The sequence below is a fragment of the Parasteatoda tepidariorum genome, chromosome 10 (genome assembly GCF_982258835.1).
Source record: "Parasteatoda tepidariorum strain Cologne lab strain chromosome 10, Ptep-v5.0, whole genome shotgun sequence".
Classification (NCBI taxonomy): domain Eukaryota; kingdom Metazoa; phylum Arthropoda; class Arachnida; order Araneae; family Theridiidae; genus Parasteatoda; species Parasteatoda tepidariorum.
In genome coordinates, this window is record NC_141764.1 from 26,487,810 (window position 1) to 26,509,413 (window position 21,604).

Genomic DNA, 21,604 nt, shown 5'->3' on the forward strand with positions numbered 1-21,604 from the left:
AGAGCAATATTTTGGGAACATGTCTTTATTTAATACATTTTTTGTAATTATTGACAACAAACCGCCAATAAAATGGCGTATTACAACACTACCTCACATACAATGCATTGCCACCTGTAATCTGTACAGAACAAGAACTGTGGGAGGGAATGAACATGCCACTTCCCAGTCACAGTTTTGTGAAAAAAAAAATACACAATAATTAGAAAACCCACAAATATGAGTGGGTTAAAGATTGACATGCTTTCAACAAGGGAAAAAAATTGCAATTGCTTTGCATATTTATATATATTTATATAACAAGTAAAGAAATCAGAAAAATTGCAAAAGGGAAAGACCATGCTATTTAGTGAATTTGTACATACGTATTGATGACGTATACATACGCATGTATCATACGGTGTAAGTATTTACATGCCAGTGTGTGTAACGATTATAATCGCATTATGAACGTATATTGTAAGGAACAATATCTCCATTTAAAACTACGTTTTATTTTTACAGTTTTTTTTTTTTTAAGCTTAAGGCTTGTTCTTATAATCGTTAAAATAAGCAAGATTAAACAAAATATTATTAATATAGCAACAAAAAGTAATAATAAAAGTAGCTGTGACGCTGAAAATAAATAACATCTGGCAGTTTCCCTTTTCAAAATTTCCGACTTGAATCTTCAAATACAAAATGGGTTTTAACCCACGTGAAACGTAAAAATCTAAATTTCTAAAAAGCGCTTTCGTTTTACAATTTTTTTCTTCCAAATGTACACAACAATATCTTTTAAATATCCATCATTGTATGTTTAATTATACTCTTTCTTAAATTAAAAAAAGAAGCAGTATTGCATCGTTTTCAATAAAGAGTTGATGGGGATCTTTATGTTCCATGATTTCGAACGTAATTATAATGCCCTTTTATTCGTGAATAATGAAAAATACAAGCTCCAATCACAACTCAAACAAGCTATCATCAGAGGGGAAAAAAGCAATTTAATTTCCCTCTAAACAGACAAAATACTATTTACAAAGACAACATTTTTTGGAAAGATATATCAAATTTATAAAGGTAACACTTTCCAAACAATCGACAGATTTTCAATATTGTTACTTGAAATGGGAGTTACCATTTAGAATAACAAAATAATAAAAGTTTATCAACTTAGAACATAATCAAAATGTGAGCAGAGTACTTGAAATGAGTCTTGGTGTCCGTAGCAGAGAAGTTTGCAACTCCTTTAGAACATTTAGAAGTTTTCAATTGATTTAGAATATCCAGAAGTGTGCAGCCTCTTCAGAATATACCGAAATTTGCAACTTCTTTGAGAATATCCAAAAGTGTATCGCTTCTTTGAAATATCCATAAGTTTGCAACGCTTTCGGAAAACCCAGAAGTTTGCAATTGATTCAGAATATCTAGAAACTTGCTCTGAATATCCTGAAGTTTGCAACTTCCTCAGAATATTCAGAAATGTTTAGCTTCTTTAAAGTATCCTCCAGAAGTTTGCAACTCCTTTCAAAAATATTGAGTCCCTAGATTATTGAGAGCTATTGAATAAAGAGGTAAATAATTATCCACAGTCCACACGGATTGTTTTAGCATCATTCATGTGAAGAGGGTCAATCATGGATACAAGAAGAATCATGGATGTTCGAGAATAAAGTGCTTAACTGGCGTGGATGTCCATAATGTGACCCCCGGAAGCGTCGTAAGGTGATCCTTGGGGTGGTAGTCCAGGATGTCCCATGGGACCATGAGCCATCATCATGGCATGGGGGTGTCCAGGTAGTAGCATAGCTTGGGAATGGACAGGAGAGCGTAATTGGGACATTTGAGAGTAACCTCCCATGCCTCCCATATGACCCATACCCATAGCGCCTTCACTACAGGACAGATTCTGCATACCTGAAAGAAAAAGAAATCATAAGCAAACCATACTAATGCCCTAATTTGATTACATAATTAAATTAGAGAGTCTTGTTACAGGAATTGTTGCTTTTAGACTGAATCAGCAAAGTGCTGCTCTATTATGCTTTTTGGCCATCGAATGCTTTACATAATAGTATTTTATGTGATTTGTGACGATGTTTTATCAGTGTTAAGAGCTCTATAGAGGACACTTAAAAGACTATATAGCAAGCTTATGCAAAAAGTTTTTATTTTTTTAAAATTCTTAAGTTAATTCTGGAATGAACAGTGGTAGTCCTCATATATTAGCTATTATCTATAAATAGCGCTAACAGTTATCTATTAACAGTGCTCAAATATTAGCTACTATCTATTAATATAAGCTATTATCAGTGGTGGTCATACTATTTTTAAAAATAGGTAAGTACGGAAGAGAGGTAAAATATCGTCAAAAGTGGTAGAAGGAGCGTGAATATTTTATAATTCTTATTTATTGCTTCAATATTACACTAAATTAGCATCGTGATATTTTTTATTGGAATATTTTTTTTCATACACAATTTCCGATCGCGATTGTGAGCAAATGAAGTTATCATTAAGTCATTAAATAATTTTATAAGAGACTTAAAAATTGATTTATGTGCACAATTTATCGACTTGAATATTTATGTTTCTAGTTCATTATGGTTCGAATATTGTTGAGTAATAGCACAATGATTTAAAATGATCTTTGAGAAAAGTATCAATACAAATGTTAGTAAATGTCTAAAAACTTAATAGATGGCCAATAAGAAACACTTGCTTTAATTTATATAAGAGTAGCCTTAAATGTATAGTGACATTAATTTCTTTTATCTTCATATACTGGTTTTAAGAAAGCTTAAAATGGATGAACATAACTTAGAATGGATTAAACATTATTTTATTAAAGCCTTGACATTTAGAATATGGAACAAATTAGTTTCAATAATAACATTCTATACATTATCTGTTAACTAAAAAACTTCCCTCTCATTTTGTTTAGAGCACTGTCTGTGATGATGGTTACAAGGTTGAACTAGTTTAAGCAGCGGTAAATATTCCGGCCAGGTTTTTAACTCGGTTTGCCGAAATATATTTTAAAGGCTTCCCTTTCCGAAATGTGTTTTTCTTGTTTCTAAAGCAGAGTCTGTGGCAGGAATAGTTCTTTGGTTAGATGAACAGTACTGCACTATGTTTCCAACAAAAATTTGGAAAATATTGTTTAGTACTGTGTTTTTACTTTTGTTATGTACTACTTTAAACTAACAACAAAGCATTGTTTCAGTGACAGACTCTAAATTTTCAGTAATAAATTCTGACATAATTTCGAACTTTCGTAATTATTCAGTTGTCATCTAATTATTTAGCCCTAGAATAAAATAAAATTTAAAATTCCACTGCTAAGCAGCTTTACTGCAGTTGACTTCTGCTAAATCTATTGAAAAAATGAGTGATTTCTTAAAACAGTTAGCACGCTTGATTATTTGAATGCTTTCTAAGTTAGAGCTCCATTTCAGATTATTGGAAATTGAAAACAAAAATAACACTATATTAAAAATTAATCATTTAAATTATTGGGTGCATCAAAATCCAAAAATTAAATTAAAAAAATTATCCATATTAGGGGTTTCAAATTAATAATTAAGTGATTAAAAAAACGATATCGTAATTTGTCGAATCACTAATAAAGAAGGCGAGATTAAACATCAAAACCAATTCGACTGCCTTAAGAAAGCTAAGAAGTGCTTCGAATAATAACCTTCCATTCCTCTCCGCTTCCCCTGCAATCAAGTAGGTTTTGATATTTTCAGTCCCATCCTCTTCAGTAGTCATTCCTTATGTTTCGATAGCATTTTTTTGTCTACCTTACGTAATGATTTCCAACTACTAATATTTCATTTATTTATATCAAAAATTCTAAAATTATATATTAAAAGTGGTCATTTCAGAACACCCTATAATACTGAATATGCTACTGCTGAATACACATTTAAACACTGATTAAATTGTAAGTACTGTCTGTCAATCGCGAGATGAACCTTCGCCCTAACTGAAAGCAACCACACTGAGAGTTCATCTCGTGATAGGCAGACAGTATTGATTAAATTACTAAAAATAGCAATAAAGTGGAAGAACACTGCGACTTTAGGTCATTGGTTTGAAGAAATAATTTAATAATTTCCCAGGAATAATTTTCTCTGTTAAGAATATGACCAGAAGTGATTGAGGTGAAGAGAGGAAGTCTCCCTATTTTGTTAGTTCTTATGGAGGGAGCACATATGTTTCTAAGCTTCAAGCAATTGTTATTTTTTTATTTTTGTAAAATAAAAAATATAATAATCAATAAAGCATGGCGCAAAACGGTATAAATTATCCAAAAAAAGAAAACCTACAAAAATTATGTAAATAAAAGTTGCCTGATGTTGTTCCGTTGCTTCGATACTATTAAGGTATTTTAATCGATACAATAATTTTAAATTCGCAAAATTTTGAAAAGTATTCCCGAAATTTTAATTTTTCACTTAAGAGGACACTATAGCAAGGCAGAAACTTTTCGTTGCAAATTCTTTCACCTCAATTACTAATTTAAAATTTAAAAGAAAGAAAAAGCGAGTTCAGACAGACCTGGAGTAAGCTATGAAGTGTCAAATATTGAAGGGAAAAAAAATCAAAATGTCAAAATGCAAACAAACTATTGAAACTATTCACCATTGAGTAATCCTAAGTACTCTTCCAATAATTTATTTTCATATTGATATTTCAAAACTTTCGTAACAGTATTCGAAGTTTCATTTGAGGACGAAAAGTTCCTACCATGGTATGCTGACCTCCTGGTGCTGTGTTTTTGCCATTTAAAGTAATAACCATTCAGGAAAAAAAAACTTTTTTTTTCAAGTGGTTTTCCTTTTATTAGGAATTATTTTTCAATAAATATTAAAAAAAATCGATAGTAATTTTCAAAATTGTATAGTTAAAATATGTACAGCAACTACCAAACTTTTAAAATTATATTCTTCAAAATACAATAGTGGCTAATCATTTTTTAAAAAACATATGATTTTTTTAAACATCATAAAATTGTATTTTGAAAATGTAAGTCGCTGATATCATATTTTAAGGCTTATAATTTCTTCCAATTCAAATATCTTTTGTTCCGGTATTCAGTTATTATTACGAATCTCACCAAAGTTATTAATAAAACAAATAAAATAAAAAAAAGAATGAAATAAAAAATACTGATATTGTAATATTTCTCAAGAAAATCGATGCATTTTTAATTTTTGAAGCAGAGAACGGTATATGCCCCCTTCAGAAGGGTTAGTCGATTAATTAGACAAGGGTGTTTGTCTCTGACCTGGTGGTCTAATATGCATCTGTTGGCCTCCGTCCATCATATAACCCATTCCTGCACTTTCTGGTCCATACGCAGCACCAGCTCCTCCTAACGGAACAAATAAAAAAGAAAAGGACTTTAGAAAAACAAAACCATAATGCAATTAAATGCCAGGGAATGACCCTAGCGACTAGAAACAAAACAAAATCCGTTCAAATGGTTGTAAAATAAAAACAAAATAAACTGAATATTGATGCCCATATATGGGCCTGATGGATGTGGAGCTGCGTATCGAAAGCTGTAAATTTTTTTCAGAATAGAAAAAAAGAACAAAAAACAATACAATATTCAACAAAATAATAATACATAATAATATAAACATAAATTATAGAAACAAGAGATATAACTCAATGCAAATCAGTTTTAGAGGAAAGTTTTAATCTGATAAAATATTATTTTCTTAAGACTGATCTTATTAGTATAAAAAGTGTTTTCCTAAGCACTTAGAACTCATATCTGCTCTTTCAACCCTAACTTTGTATAGATTCATGATTATATATATATATATATATATATATATATATATATATATATATATATATATATATATATATATATATATATATATATATATATATATATATATATATATATATATATATATATATATATATATATATATATATATATATATGGAAAACCGGTGTCCCTTTCATATATTTTTTCTGATGCTCTAATTACAAGTAAAAATATATTTTGATGTTTTTTAATTATAAAAAAAAGCAATCTAATAGTTACTAAAATTATCTGTTAGATTATTGGAATTATATTTGTACTACATTATAAAATTTAAAGTAATTTTTTTTTTCCATTCATATTCAAAAATTTATCGTGTAGAAATTTAAATGATGAATAATTGTTTCTATTAGATTTGAATAACTGCACATAAAGGCAAATTTGAACAATTATTGTTTAGGAAATGAGTTGTGCTTGGAAGATTTAATTTTTAACGCAGCAAAAGACACCCGTGTTTTATACTGCTATTCATACTGATGAACCATTAAAATGCTAAATGTAATATATTTCACTTATTTTGTCCAAAATTAATACAAAATAATGAAAAGAATATTTAATAAACATTCTGCTTCAAAGGGTAAAATTGAATCATGTTTCTGTAAGCTTGAATCATAGCATTGTGTAATCAAGTATATAAAAGTTCATTTTGTACAATTTTTTTTTTTATTATCTTAGTCCCGTAATAATTCCTCAAATTGGAATTATTATGATTCAATAATAGTGAACGCTTGTTACATCAATCTCTTTATTTTGAGTGTCTCCTCAATTGACCGACGATGAAACAAATTAAACTAGAATATGAAACAAATTAAAGCCTTTTGGGGGGGGGGATATAATTCAAATCTAATACTAATATCACGAATTGTTACAAACGATTGATTTTCATATTATTCCATGAATCGAATGAACACATGAAAAAAAAAATCGAATAACCCACAATTTTGGTAATAGAAGCCCTAAATGGTTTGGCAAATACAGAAGTGAGCAGTGGTGTGGAAAACACGCCAAAAAACGTGGAACAACTTAATACAAATCGAAAAAGAGAGCTTTCCAATAATGATAAGTGGCTCATTCATCAATTTCTACAATAAAACAGATAAAAGTTTCGGGGCAAAGAAAGTTCTTTTTCTAAAAAAGAATATTCCTTCTCTATGGCTGTGTGCACGCTTAGGGGATTGATAAAGCATCCATCATGGAGCTGTCAATGTTCAGAGGCAAGTACGCGCTCCGGATAAAAGGGGGAAATTGCAAAAACACTCTCTTTTTGCCAGCCGTTGCCAGCTAAAAGAGGGATAAATGAATAAGTAAGAAGCTATTATTTTTAGGTTGTTGGAGGAAGCTATTTAATGAGTCTGTTTCCATCTATTTGCATTTATGCGACAGAGTTACTGCTGAAAGCAAAATGGATAAAGTATTAGGACGGGCAGAAAAATAATCGAATTTAAAGTAGGTAATCGTATTTGAACAGGCACAAATATCAAATTTAGTCTTATGGCCTTAGAATTCTTCTGGGAAAGTTTTGAAATTTTGTCTTTAATAAATTACATTGCTAATGAATAATATGGTTAAAAAGCCTGTTAGGCATGAGAGCTGTCAGATAAAACAGCGGAAAAAAATTTAGAATTACTAGCGATAATTTTTATATTATAATAAATATAAAAAATAATTCTGTGTGAAACAATCAGTTACGGAAACTACAATTCACCCTCTAGTACGGGCTGTTTAGAAGGTAAAGGTCTTTTGTAGTTTTGATAGCTTTACAAGACTTTTTGTAGTCCTGACTGATCAGATAATGGTTTATTGCAGTTCTAACGTTTAATAAGGCTGTGTCTAATACTTTCTGCAATCATGCCCCTAAAGAAGCTGTAGTTTTGCTTATTTATTTATTTCCGTAATATTAACTACAGAAAAAATTCTTGCATTTTAATCTTAACTTAAACTTAATCAAATAACTTAATAAACTTTCTGCAAACTGTTTAAGAAAACATTTAAAAAAAGATATTTTAAAATTTTTTATTTAGTGAATAGGCTTTTGCTGTAATTGTAAAAGAAATTATGTAATATGATTGATTAGAAATTCTGTGCGAAATTCTAGATTTTGTTTAAGTTCTGTAAAATCATGCATTTAGTTATGGTTGTTTTGAAAGTTTTGCAGACATTACTTTTTTCCGAAAATACTGTATGTTTTTGTAGTTAAGATTGTTTCTGACAGTTTCATTTATTATTATTATTATTCATTAAATTATTTTTTTTAAAAGTCAATTTTGTTCTAGAAGTTCCTTCTGTTTTTGTTGACGAAACTGTGTAGAATATAAGGATTCATTAAAGTTCTGTTACTTTTTCTATTTTTTTATTATTATCATAATTATTATTTGATTTTCACTTTATTACAAGTTTCCTGTTTAATAATTCTTAAGATACAAGGAAGAATAACCTATTCAGGAAGATTTTTTTCATAGTAAATAAAGCATTAATGAAAATTAAGAGTGGTTTAACGCGATTTAATACGACTAAACCATTCAAGAGTTTCGGATTTAGATAAAATTATACTGAACATTCCTTGCAACGCGCTTTTTCATACAGAGAGGTAACCAATTTTTTTCTTGCCGCAGGAAAGCTATTAACTTGAAGTTCATAAAAAAATAGAACTAATGCAATTTCAATCTAAAATTGATCTATCACTTTAAGAGTTTCTTGCAATAGTTGATAAAACCTTAGTTCAAGAAATTTAGATTAGAATTTGAACACAGTCCCTGGTACAGCCAATAGAACTAAAAAAAAAAAAAAAAAAAAATCTCAAAAGAGCATTCTTTTTCCTAGCTTTTCTAAGCCTAAATTTCTCATTCTGAATCTATACAAAGAACGATATAAAAAAAATAAAGGGGGCCAGGACACTTCTTTCCCCTGGAGCTGTCCCGGATCCGGCAGGATGATTGATGCGTTTTCTAATGAGAGTGATACGAGAAAAAAAAAGGGGGTAGAAGAACTGGATCTCAGTTTTCTGGTTTCCAGCTTTCTAGAGTCTTTCCACCATTAAATGCAATCTTTACCCAGGATTGGGGAAAAAAAATACAGCGATCTTTTTAACTTTAGTCTAGTATTTTGAGATAAAATGGGCAAAAAATCTCATTCATAATAATTTTTTCACTTTGGTGGTATGATAAGGGGGCAGGAGTGAAGTTCTTTGTTTCTTTTGTGAGGTATGATTGAAAAATCTCGAATGTATTAAGCATGGATTGTAGGCAATGATGGATGGGGAAGGGGGGGTTAAGCACGATTGCTTTTAAGGTGTATATTTTCCATTAAAGTGTGTTTTCCTAAATCGAACATTTTGAAAAACTTTCCTTCTAACTAAATACTGGTGGAGGAATTCATATAGTGGAGTTGACCATTCTAACCTACTTAAGAGCTTTATGTACTGATGAAAAAATGTGCATTTATAAATTGTAATTTTGAAGGATGTTAAAAATAAATTACCTCAATGTATTGAACTACGAACATTTTTTCCCCAAGTGAGGATGGTCAAAAAATTATTAATTATTTATTGGTAATTGTTAAAATTAGGAGGTTCTTAATTTTAGGTTTAAAAAAATTAAAGAATGTAACTATTATATCGCATTTGAAGCTTAAAATTTTCTTAAGGGAATTATATTTTCATGGTTTGAAGATGTTCTATACGAAATATGGCTGATAAAAATTGTTTTAACGATGAAAATAGCTAACTTTTTTAAAAATAATTTTAACTTTAAAATTCGAAACCATTTTTTAAAACGGAATTATGAAAAGTTCCACAATAATAATTATTAGGGTATGTTCTAAAAAGAAATGGAAAAATAATCTTGAAATGTTCTAGAATAAAAGCCGAAAAGGGAAGAAATACATAATCGAAGTTTCAGTATTTTATAATTTATTCTTCCAAAAAAAAATATTAACAGAAATAATGATAATAATAATAATTGAAAGTATGCACTTTTATTTCAGTATATATTTTTTAAAGATTTTTTTGAGTATTTGTAACGATTTTGTAAAAAAAAAATGTATTAACCGACATTTGTTTTTGCTTATTGCTTGTATCGATGCGTAGATTTAAATATTAGTCAAATTAATCGATAAAATAAATTTATTGTTTTCACTTCATTAAGCGGGTCGGCAAAAACACCAATTTGAGGTAGAACTTCCATTTCCCTGCATAGTTAAGTGAACAGTAGTGAAAACACTTTTACAGAAGAGTTTTTCTTCCGGATGAAAACTATTTTCCTTGAACTGCAGAGAAAACAATTTCCTTCAAAACGCGTAGTGATATAGAAAGTTTTTGAAAGCCATTACGTACGTATTTCATTACGTACAAGAAGAAAGTAAATTTCAGAAAAATATGCTAAACTTTAGTTGTGCATTAATTGATTAACTTGTTTATATTTTTAAATAGAATATTTTCTCTTTTATTTGTCGAATAAATATTAATTTTGCATCAAATGAGTACTATTTCATTTATGGAAGATTAGCTAATATTGTACAAAAGAATTTATTAATTCACCCACAAAAAAAAGGATAAATTTTGTACCAATAGATTTCATGAAATCAACTTAGCTCAGATTCAAAATACTAATTAATTAAAAGTTATTATTTAATGTATTAAAAGTTAAAAATTACTTTTAAAATATTTTACTGATCACTTGTTATAAATTTTTACTAATCTTATTTATAATTTCTTTATTTAAAATATTTATTTACACTTTAAATTAATTTATTACATTAATTTATTTATTTTAAATGCTTGTTAGTTTATTAATTATTACTTGCGAATTAATGTATTTATTTGGACAAATCTTTCATCACATTTTAATTTATTATTTATTTATTATTCACTATTTAATTACAAAAAAAAACGTACTTTGCATCAAATTGTTTACTAATTCACTTATGATTGATTTACCAATTTTAAAGTAGATGATTTTCTCGTTCACTTATTGAATATTTTCTAATTTTGTACTAACTAATTGATTATTTACTTTAAAAAAAAGTATACATTTTGTAGCAAAATTAATTTATTGAATACTTTAAGTTCAGATATAAAACGCTTATGAACTCAATAGTTACAAATTAACGTACTAAATTTAACAGATATTGTTAAAATAAAACTATATTAGTTTTACTTTAATCAAGTTCATTTACTGAATTTAGTCGACTTTCAATATGCCTATTAGCTTAGTTACTACGTACTGTACTTAATAATGAAATATGTGTGAAATATTTTGTAATAATTACTTAAAATTAATCAAAAAATGTGATTAAATTTAAAAGTAAATAATTATTATATGAGAAATTTTTTAGGGGTCTCAGTTAAAGCTCGTAAAGTGAGGATGACTTACCTGCTCTGTTGGATTGATCGATCATGGGCTGTACAATTCGTCTTCTAGCATTAATAAACCTAAAATGAAAAAAAAAATCAATAAAAATCAATAAATATTAAAATAAGTCTAACTGCAATGACCTACATACAGTAAAAATCAAGACGAAAAATGAAATATACTCCAATTGTTTTGAAAAATTTATCAATTCAACAATCAATTTCAATTAGAAATTATTCATTTTTCATGTATAAAATTAAGTTTAAATTTAAGAGAACAAATTTAAATGTTATTAACTTTTTTTTAAAAAAAAAAGATTTAAAAAAAGGAGAGAAATAGGAAAAACTAATAAAAGAAATCAAAGAAAAGTTTATTTAAATCTACTAGTAACTACAAATTTTCAACTAAAATTAAATATTTCATACACCTATGCATATAAATTACTTTAAAAATGTCAAAACTACTGATTTAAAGTCATTTAAACCCTCAAATAAGAGTTAGTTTAGCTTATTTTATTAAAGAATATGCATTATTTCATTAAACAACAAGATTTTAAAGCAAATATTTAAAGTACCCCAGTTTGAAAATCAATTTCTCGAAAATGTTGACATTTTTCTGATTTGAAAGTATAATTTTTTTTGTGAAACTAGGTGCATCAAACAGATATATTTAGATGAATATGGTATATGATGAAAAAGTTTTACATAAAAGATATTTCAAGATGGATAAAGTAAATCAAGAAAAAGGTAGATAATGACTGGCTGTAAATTATTCTATAACAATAAATTAAAAATTATGCAAATTCAAAGGGTCACTTTTTATGCAAAATATGAGTGCTTCACTTGGGCATTAGCAAACAACATTTTAAATAGTGTTTCATAGAATATGCAAAACGAAGTACCTGACAAAATTAAGGGAAAAAAAGGCTACTTTAAGTTTAACTTAAAAAAAAAAAATACGAATTTTACTTTGTGATTGGCAAGAATCTTTTTCAATGCAAGAGAAATACGCATTTTCCGAAATTTTATCTGAGCGATTTATAAAAGAAAAAGGGGGAAAAGATGGGGAATTATGGGAAGAACTTTCCCTCCACCAATTCCCTCCCTTGCAGTCATAAAACGGTCAGCTGGTCATTTTTTCGTTTTATACGTCTGTGAAAGAGGCTTCCTCTATTTTCCTGGAACTATAGAAAGAGCAAAAAGGTCCGATCTTTGGCTCCCCATTGTCCGAAGGTTTGTAGTGGACAGTATCATGAAAAGAAATGACCAACTGTTCTCGCTACTTCCCGAATGGGGAAAAAGAGAATCTTTCCATTTTTTATAACCCTACTTTTCTTCCTTTTTCTTTCTTTCTTTTTCATGGCTGCTAGCCACTTTGTTAGTTGGGAGTTTTTGTGCTGTTGCGGGCGATCCCATGATGCTTTTCGGCTGTTGTGTTGACCGTCGATCATAAGGGCTCATTTTCAATGGATGAGTTCCAGAGCTAGGAGCGATTTACTAAGAGATGATGAAGGATTTAATAAAAAAAAAAATCCCCTTAGAATTAAAGATAGATGAGGGAACAAGTTTTGATATTCTTTAGCATCGCGAAAATAAGAAAATGCAATAATATGCCATTTTACTATATTGCATTATAGCTGTTATATAAGAGAGAAAAAAAAAACCAGAAGATTTTACAAAGTAATATAGATTTAATGCAAACTATTGCACAATATATAGAATATTTGGCACGTTGAAATTTTAAATATCAAAAGAGGGATAAAAAATACTAATCCTATATATTAGTTTTAGCGCACTAATTTGAAGCATCAAAAAAGAAATATAAATAACAAAAACTATATTAAATTAATTAATTTAATAATTTACACATTAATTTTAAGAATTTTTAATCATTATTCGAGAAAGATAAAATACAACAACTGAACCAAATCCATTAACTTTAGGTATTTTCACATTTTTAGGGATTTTTAATAGTAAATGGAGACTTAAAATGCAAAAACTAAATTAAATCAATGAATTTTAGGGATTTACACACTAATTTTAGGGATTTTTAATTATTGACAGGGGCATATGAAACACAAAATTATACGATAATAAGTATAAATTTAAATTGAGTATATTACGTTTGATTTGTGGCAGACATTAAATGAACAATTTATTTTATTATTTTTGTTATGAATTCTTGAATTCAGTTTTGATTGTATCAATATATACTTGAATAATGTATAGGTTCAAAATATTTATGATATCAAAAATATTAGCAAATTAAATTAATTATTAATAATCATCGTAATTATTTAATACTGAGTTTAATAGTACACATTACTTATCCAAAGAGAGTGAAAAATAAAAACAATTTTGATAAGGATTTTTTTTAATGTAATTTCCCCATTTTGAAATTTTTTAGTACTTTACGAAGCCCAGAGACGAAAGATTCTTTTTAGAACCAAGCGATACTGTAAAATTCAGAGGATTTTTCTGCTGCAATCGAATGCAAAAACTACGCACAAAATGTTTTTGCAATAACATTTCAAGCTTGAAAATTATTACACGTTATAGTGGAATTGGTTTGACACTATTTTTTGACGATTTCAACCTTACTTCTAACATTAACAAACCTCTTGAAACTTTAGCATTGAAAATTAAATGGATTCTAATTCATGTTGTATATTCGTGTTTTCTAAATCAAATAAGGCAGAATGGATTGTAACTAAAAACCGAATTTATTGTGATATTTAAGCACAGATTCCAACAAACCTTATAGTAACTTTTACTTACAAAGCACTTATCTGAAAATCATAATAAGGAATAGTTTGATGAAAAATGTCACCTTTGGAAAGAGAGTGGCTTATCATTATGACATAACCAAGTGACGATACTTTATTTAATAGGAAACCAAATTTTTGGTGAATTTGTGTAATTAAACTAACTAACTAACTCCCTGGCTATTACAGCCCATGATGGCCTCACTAGCAATTTTCCTCCAAAGTCGTTTGTCTCTAGCTCTTTGTTTCCAGTTTCGGACTTTCAGAGTCTTAAGGTCTTTTTCCACCTTGTCAAACCATCTCTTGACCGGCCTTCCTCTTTTCCTTTGACCCTGGCACCGCCCCTTAAATATCTTCTTAGTGCCTCTGTTTTCCTCCATTCTCTCAAGGTGTCCTAGCCATTGAATTCTCTTTGCCTTTACATAATTTATTATATCTTTTTCTTTAAGATTTTGTGTAATTATATATTTTAAATTTTATAATCAAGGCAAAAAAATTTATGATTCTGCGTCATTAAAAATCTTATATTTTTAAATAAGTAAAAAGTACTCATTCAAAATAAAAAAGGATGGGACAGGTTTCGGAATCGACTTGTTCCCGCTATAAAATAGAATATTAGTGGAACTAATAACCAAGTTTAACAGTCAAATCTAAATAAGAACCTGTTATTGTGAAATATATTTCTTTAAACAAGGGCACACTTTCAAAATTAATTTTGAAACAAAGGGTTTTGTGAATCAGGAAAAACTGGATGAAACCAGACTTTAATGAAATTCGGGAGTTCCATTCCGAAATCCCCGAATGGAGGGCTAAAAGCAATTCCCTGAGAGTGAATATATGGGTGCCATTCATCCTTCGATCCGGGAGTGGTATATCCGGACGGGTCTCATAAATCATGACCACAAATTGAATACCACAGCGGCATGAAAGGGAGATGAGTTCGCCTTATTCACGGAGCAGACCACATTGCTTAAATGGAAATTGGATGGATTTCCTGAAATATGAAGCCGACTCCATGCCAGTTTTTATTCCAGACTCAAGGAATTTTCTTGGAAAAGTTGGGTGAAAAATATAGAAATGTACTACTTTAACATGGTAGCTAAGTCTGTGTCAAACCATGATGCTGGAACTCCTATGGTTTGTAAGCTACGTAAAAATATCATTCTTCGACTAAAAATTATTTTTAAGGGAACATAATGGAGAGATTTTGCGCTTCATTGTACCTTCAAGTATAAAACTTGTGTTTAGCGCAGATACTACAAAACAATATCGATTCTCCGCAGTGTTTGAGTAGGGCCAACAAGCATGAACATGCGGGATGCTACGTGAAAGTGCCAACTTTTTACATTGTGCACTTACACCGAAGAGCCATTACATTATGACCACCCTGCTAATAACATGTAGGACCACCTTTAGCCCTCAAAACTGCCAGCACTCGCCGTGGCATTGATTCCACAAGGTGCTGATAGGTAGTCTGAGGTATCTGGTACCAAGCGCTCACCAACTGGTCCTGCAATTCCCTCACATTGCGAGGAGGTAGCGGGGCAGCACGAATTTGGTTTTCCAAGTAGGACCATAAATGCTCTATTGGATTAAGGTCAGGTGAATTTGGGGGCCAAGACATGACTTGAAAGTCACTGGAATGTTCCTCGATGATTCGACCCTTATGACATGGTGCATTATCCTGTTGGTAAACACCATCCCCCGCAGGAAAAACTGTTGCCATGAATGGGTGAACCTGGTCTGCAACTATGCTCAAGTAGCTTACAGATGTCAGGGATTGTTCTATGAGGATTATGGGTCCTAATGTGCCCCACGAAAACATTGTTTCTGGGTGAGAAACAATGAAAACCTGCGCCCATTGTTATAGATGAAGGATGGTCATAATGTAATGGCTCTTCGGTGTAAACTTAGCATCCCGAACATAAAGTCTGCTCAAGTTCTATTGATTAACTGAAGTTCTGCATCGAGCTTACGAACGTGTATGCTATCTGAAAATGCAAAATCTTTCTATTTAGCACAATAACGTATCATCTCGCGCATTTACGTAAGCATGGTTCTGAACTTTACCACATGCATGCGTTATGCGCACGATAGAGATTCCTCAGACTACACTTGCTCAGTTACTACGTGCTGAAGCGTAAGTGTGGTACGCGAACGTGCTGAACTTCTCTTTTTAATGAATATGATAAAGTCAAGGATCTGATTTACTTTAAAAAACAGCAGGAATGCCATATCATGTATCAAGAAGTGCATGATTGAAATTAAATTAAATCATATTTTTAAAGGTTAAAAATTAAAATTGCAAAAATTTTCTTAATGTTTAACTGATACCAATCCAGCATAGTCATAGCCAACATTGTTGATAATTAAAAATAAATCTAATCATCGTAGCTAAGAATTGAGCTTAAGGTTTTGCCCTAAATGCAATCAAGGATAGTTTGATGTAGGAAGAAATCAAATTGGGAAGATTACGCAATTTTTCGTAGCATCCCTCACGTTTATGTACGTAAATTCTATGCAAGAAGCAGTTACTACAATACAACCTCGGTTTTCCAGAATTTTCCAAGAATATACGTACGGTGAGCTTGAATATATGCACTAATTCTCTCTATTTATTTCGCTATAAAACTACTTTTCGACAACGTCTATAATTTTAGGCATTCAAAAGTAATTGGGAGATTTGAGCAATATAGTTGTTGTAGTTGTAGTTTATTTACGTCGCACTAGAGCTGCACAATGGGCTATTAGCGACACTCTGGGAAACATCCTTGAGGATGATCCGAAGACATGAGCAATATAGGAATATAAAGAAATTCGTTTGCCGTGGTAGCCCAGTTGTTAGAGAATCTTTCTCTTGTCCGAAGAGGTTGGGGTTCGATCCTCAACTCCGCTAAGGCTTACCGAGTAGATGCGATATACGCGCTCGTAAAATCGAAAGTCATGACGCTAGTTTCTGAGCAATACCATGGGTACAGAAATCTAGAATGTTTCCTTCCCCATAAAATCTACATCTAAATTGAGGAAGTGGCCTCACGAATGAGTGTTGTTGCCATCTATCAGTAAGGTTCTGAGCCAAGACGCATTTTCTCCCTTGCGGTGTTCTCTTGTCAAACGAAAAGCGCCCATTCCTGGCTTAATTTGCATGGCTAATGTCTGGTAATAATAATAATAATAAATGCTAGATTCTAAAAATTACAATATTTGAAATGAGGGACGGGGTAGCCTGGTTGGTAGGGCACTGGGCCCATCAAGGTTAAGGATTCACAGTCACGTTAAATCTGTTGAGTCACAAAGTTCTCCTTGTTCGCATTACAAATCATACCTCTGGGGGTATTGATCCAGGAGTTTCCTTGTCATCTTGATTGGTTCAAAATTACAAGGCTACGGAGTTGAACATTAGTTGTCGTAAACCCAAAATTGGGTCGACTGTTCAATAACGGTTATAAATTAAAATATTTAGAATGAAATTACAAATAAATAAAATTTTGTGACGATATATGTATATCTTATTTAATAAAATAAGTGTAATAATAATATTTGTGGATACGCTCAGAGGTTAATCGCGAAACGTGAGGATTTTGACACCTAAAATATGTACTGTTGAATCGCCTACGGTTACAGTCGACAAAATAGGGATTTTTCAAAATGGAGTTGAACACAAATGATGCCAAGTCTTTGCCTGAAGGAAAAAGAAATAATTTATTTTTTTTCGCCTTCACACAATTCCTTGAATGGAAAAAAGTGGCGTATTTTTAAAGCGCGTCAAATGGTGAAAAGACCCTTTAGCGACAAGATAAGACTGCGATGAAATATTTTGAGAGTGAATTCAACATCTGAAAATGATTCCTAAAAAAGTAAGAGAAAATATGTTTATGGCTTCGGGGCACTGGAGGGGAACGAGAGTTGGTAATTTCTCGCTTTACTGATGTCTCAGAAGTGTTGAATGTTCTTATTTACGGCTGAAATCTACAGTGTCATGAAATATATATTTCAAAAAAGTTTTAAAAATAATCCGAGACATTTGGATGAATCTTAATATGCATATTTTCAATAAGAACATCTTAACGGGGGGAGAAATGCCTGTCTAAACTCCTGATATTTTTCAGGAAGTCCAAATTAGAAAAATGTTTGATACTTCTTAAATGTTATTAAGTTTGTAACAAAAACGTGTTTTATTGCATCAAGCCTTGGTCTTACAGAAACGTTTGTTCGATGTTCCGTGGATCATGCGGTTTGTTCTTATTAAATTCGAAAAGAAAATGAATCTCCTCTTAAACAGCCCGAGCTTGAAAAAATGCCCGCTTTTGTCTCATCCTTTCAATTTTTATAAATTTGAATTAAACTATTTTAATTCTATACAATGTCTGATGCAATTTGTTTTCGTTAAATTCGAAGTTAAAACTTATCTTTTCTTAACGAGCCAGTATTAGAGAAATGCCTGCTTTAATGTCCGATGATTCTCCTTTTTATAAATTCAATTCCAACTATTTTACATTAAATAAATGTCTGTAAAATGCCTGATGCATTTTATTTTCGCTAAATTCGAAGTTAAATTGAATCACCTCTTAAAGATCCCACGCTAGAGAAATGTCTGCTTAATGCCTGATGCTTCTCCTTCCGAATAAATTCGAAGTTGAATACGGATTATTTTTAACCAGCCCACATCAGTAAAATGTCCTTTTTAAAAAGGAGAAGTATCAGAGAAATACCCGATGCTTCTATTTCCTATTAAATTTGAAATTGAATACTGATCTCCTTTTAATCAGCTCGCATCAGAAAAATGTCCTCTGCAAAAAGGAGAAGTATCAGAGAAATGCCTGATGCTTCTATTTCCCATTAAATTTGAAATTGAATACGAATCTCCTTTAACCAGCTCACATCAGAAAATATCCTCTGCAAAAAGGAGAAGCATCAGAGAAATGCCTGATGCTTCTATTTCCTATTAAATTCGAAATTGAATACGGATCTCCTTCAACCAGCTCACATTAGAGAAATGTCCAATGTGAAAAGGAGAAACTTCAAAGAAATACTTGATGCTTCTTTTATCAAATTCGAAGTTGAACACTAACCTCCTTTTAATCCAGTCAACATTAGAAACATCAATTAAGTGTCGAATGCTTCTCTCTTAAATCAAATTCAAAATTAAATGAGATCTCTTCCTAGCAAGTTTACATTAGTGAATTGCCTTTTTACCTGTATGATGCTTCTCGCTCTCATTGAATTCGAAGTTATTGAATTAGAAGTTAAAATTAATCACTTTTAAACCAGTTCCTATTAAAAATACGACTTTCTGATTTTAAAGTAGAATATCCTTGATACTTTTCTTGTTTTAATTATAACAAAAATTTACATTAAAGTAATATGCGCTGTTGCGTTTTAATTTCAAAGAGTAATAAATGCAAAAATGTGTAAGTTTTTTTCTCAGTTACTTAAAAAACAAAATAATATCATGAATTTAGTTTTTGCTAAAATATTTCTCTTACCCTCTTTGAAAGTTAAGAAGTTAAATGTACTACAGAAATAAAATACACACTCTCAGCATCAGTTCTTGAAATATCTTAGCTTTGTTGTATTCATAAATAAGAGCGATTTTAGTATCAGTCAAGATTTTAAAATAAGTTATAAATATGGACGATAACTTAAGTTATTGATGAGAATGCTTCACAGAAATTATTTTGTATGAATTTTAAATTTAAAACAGCTATCGAATAAATGTAAAAATAAGAGCAAGAAATGCAATTTACAAATATCGATTAGAAATTTGTATGGATAAAAAGTAATAAAAAAAAAGAGGAGTCAAAGCCATATGTGCCTTATATTTAGCCCTTTTATTTTACCGATACTCAATTCTTTTTCGAAATCGACTTTCCATTTTTCGCCGCGAATACTTTTTCTCCCATTTTTCCAGTTTCGATCATTTTTATTTTGCGCGAGGGTAAATTTTGCGGACCCAATGCCCCATGAAAAACCTTTCCCTTTTCCCCTTTCCAATACTTTTTGATATGTGTAGAAATCACAGAATCAAAGATATACCATCTTTCCCCCCCCCTTACTTTTTCCCTCCCCACCTTCCACAGGGAAAAACACAAATTGCAAAATCAATGTGACCGAGAACCCAGGTAAAGGATTCGAGGACACGGGAGAGGGTCCCGAATTTCTCACACAAAATCATCTCCCTTTTTTTTATGGGGTTGCCATGATATGGGAGCGAGATATTTGAAATAAAAACTAAAATTGCTCTTTCGCCAAAAAATAGGAGAAAGTATAAAATATAAAAATGTGACCTTATAACTGAAGATTTAAAGTATAATTCTGATTTTTGTCCCTAGAAATCATATATTTGATTTGCATTATATAGTACCACTTTAATATTGATATTTGCACTTTCAAAATAAATTTGCTTTTCTGAAAACGCCAAGCAGTTGTTATAAGACTTTCACTATTTCAAATTTGTGTTTTGGAACTGTTTGGTTTTTGTTTGTTTAATGGTTTTAAATGGGTTTTGTTGCTTACTTGGGGTATTGGATGTTAATATATGTGTATATACACCGAAGAGCCATTACATTATGACCATCCTCCATCTATAACAATGGGCTCGCCCAGGTTTTCATGGTTTCTCGCCCGGGAACAATGTTTTCATGGAACACATTAGGACCCATAATCCTCATAGAACAATCTCTGACGTCTGTAAGATACTTGAACATAGTTTCAGACCAGGTTCACCCATTCATGGCAACACTTTTTCCTGCGGGGGATGGTGTTTACCAACAGGATAATGCACCATGTCATAAGGGACGAATCGTCATGGATTGGTTCGAGGAACATTCCGGTGACTTTCACGTCATGTCTTGGCCCCCAAATTTACCAGACCTTAATCCAATAGAGCATTTGTTGTTCTACTTGGAAAACCAAATTCGTGTTGCCACGCTACCCCCTCGCAATTTGAGAGAATTGCAGGACCAGTTGGTGAGCGCTTGGTACCAGATACCTCAGACTACCTACCAGCACCTTGTGGAATCAATGCCACGGAGGGTGCTAGCAGTTTTGAGGGCTAAACGTGGTCCTACATGTTATTAGCAGGGTGGTCATAACGTAATGGCTCCTCCGTGTATATACACACTTAAAAATGACAAAATATTTAGAAATGAAACGGAATACATTATCCGTATTAAAAAAGAAACAAAAGGCATAAAAACTATTTATATGGCTGAATTTACTTTATCAGTTGCGTATTTTTTACTAAATGTGCGGTAATAAGAAATATGATTTTGAAAACCAGAATTTCCTGTAAATCGTTACCATATGAAAGGAAAAATTATCAAATAAATGGTTTGAACACTGTATGCTTTGATTTCATTAATAAAAATTAGAAATTTCATTATCACAGAGTACGGTAATTTCACCAGATTTTTGAAAAGAATAAGGATAAGAAAAAATAAGAACACATTCTACTTATCAGAAAAATAATGTTGATTATAAGTATTTAGTTCGTATAAAAAACATTTATAACTATACATATTAATCATTTATAGAAAAATAACATTAGCTCCCTAATCTGAGAAAATAATTTGAAATACTACTACTAAAACTTAACAAAGGGTTTTTTTAAATCTGTCAATTACCTATTTCACAACTTAGGGAAACTTAAACATTAAT

At 30.7% G+C, this 21,604-nt stretch overlaps 1 protein-coding gene across 6 annotated transcripts in view; it reads right to left on the bottom strand.

The window, feature by feature from the left end:
* Window positions 1–9: 9 nt before the first annotated feature.
* LOC107439560 (homeobox protein Meis1) overlaps window positions 10–21,604 on the bottom strand; it is a 283,231-nt gene continuing 261,636 nt past the window's right edge. For 3 of the 6 annotated variants that reach the window (XM_043052522.3, XM_043052530.3, XM_071184432.2), the window contains exons 9-11: window positions 11,203–11,261; window positions 5,279–5,365; window positions 10–1,899 (exon numbers count right to left, since the gene is read on the bottom strand). In XM_043052522.3, coding sequence (XP_042908456.1) covers window positions 1,661–1,899; window positions 5,279–5,365; window positions 11,203–11,261 — 385 coding nt within the window. In that variant the 3' untranslated portion in view covers window positions 10–1,660. The remainder of the gene's footprint in view (window positions 1,900–5,278; window positions 5,366–11,202; window positions 11,262–21,604) is intronic. The other 3 variants (XM_071184435.2, XM_071184434.2, XM_071184433.2) reach the window with 1 other exon arrangement.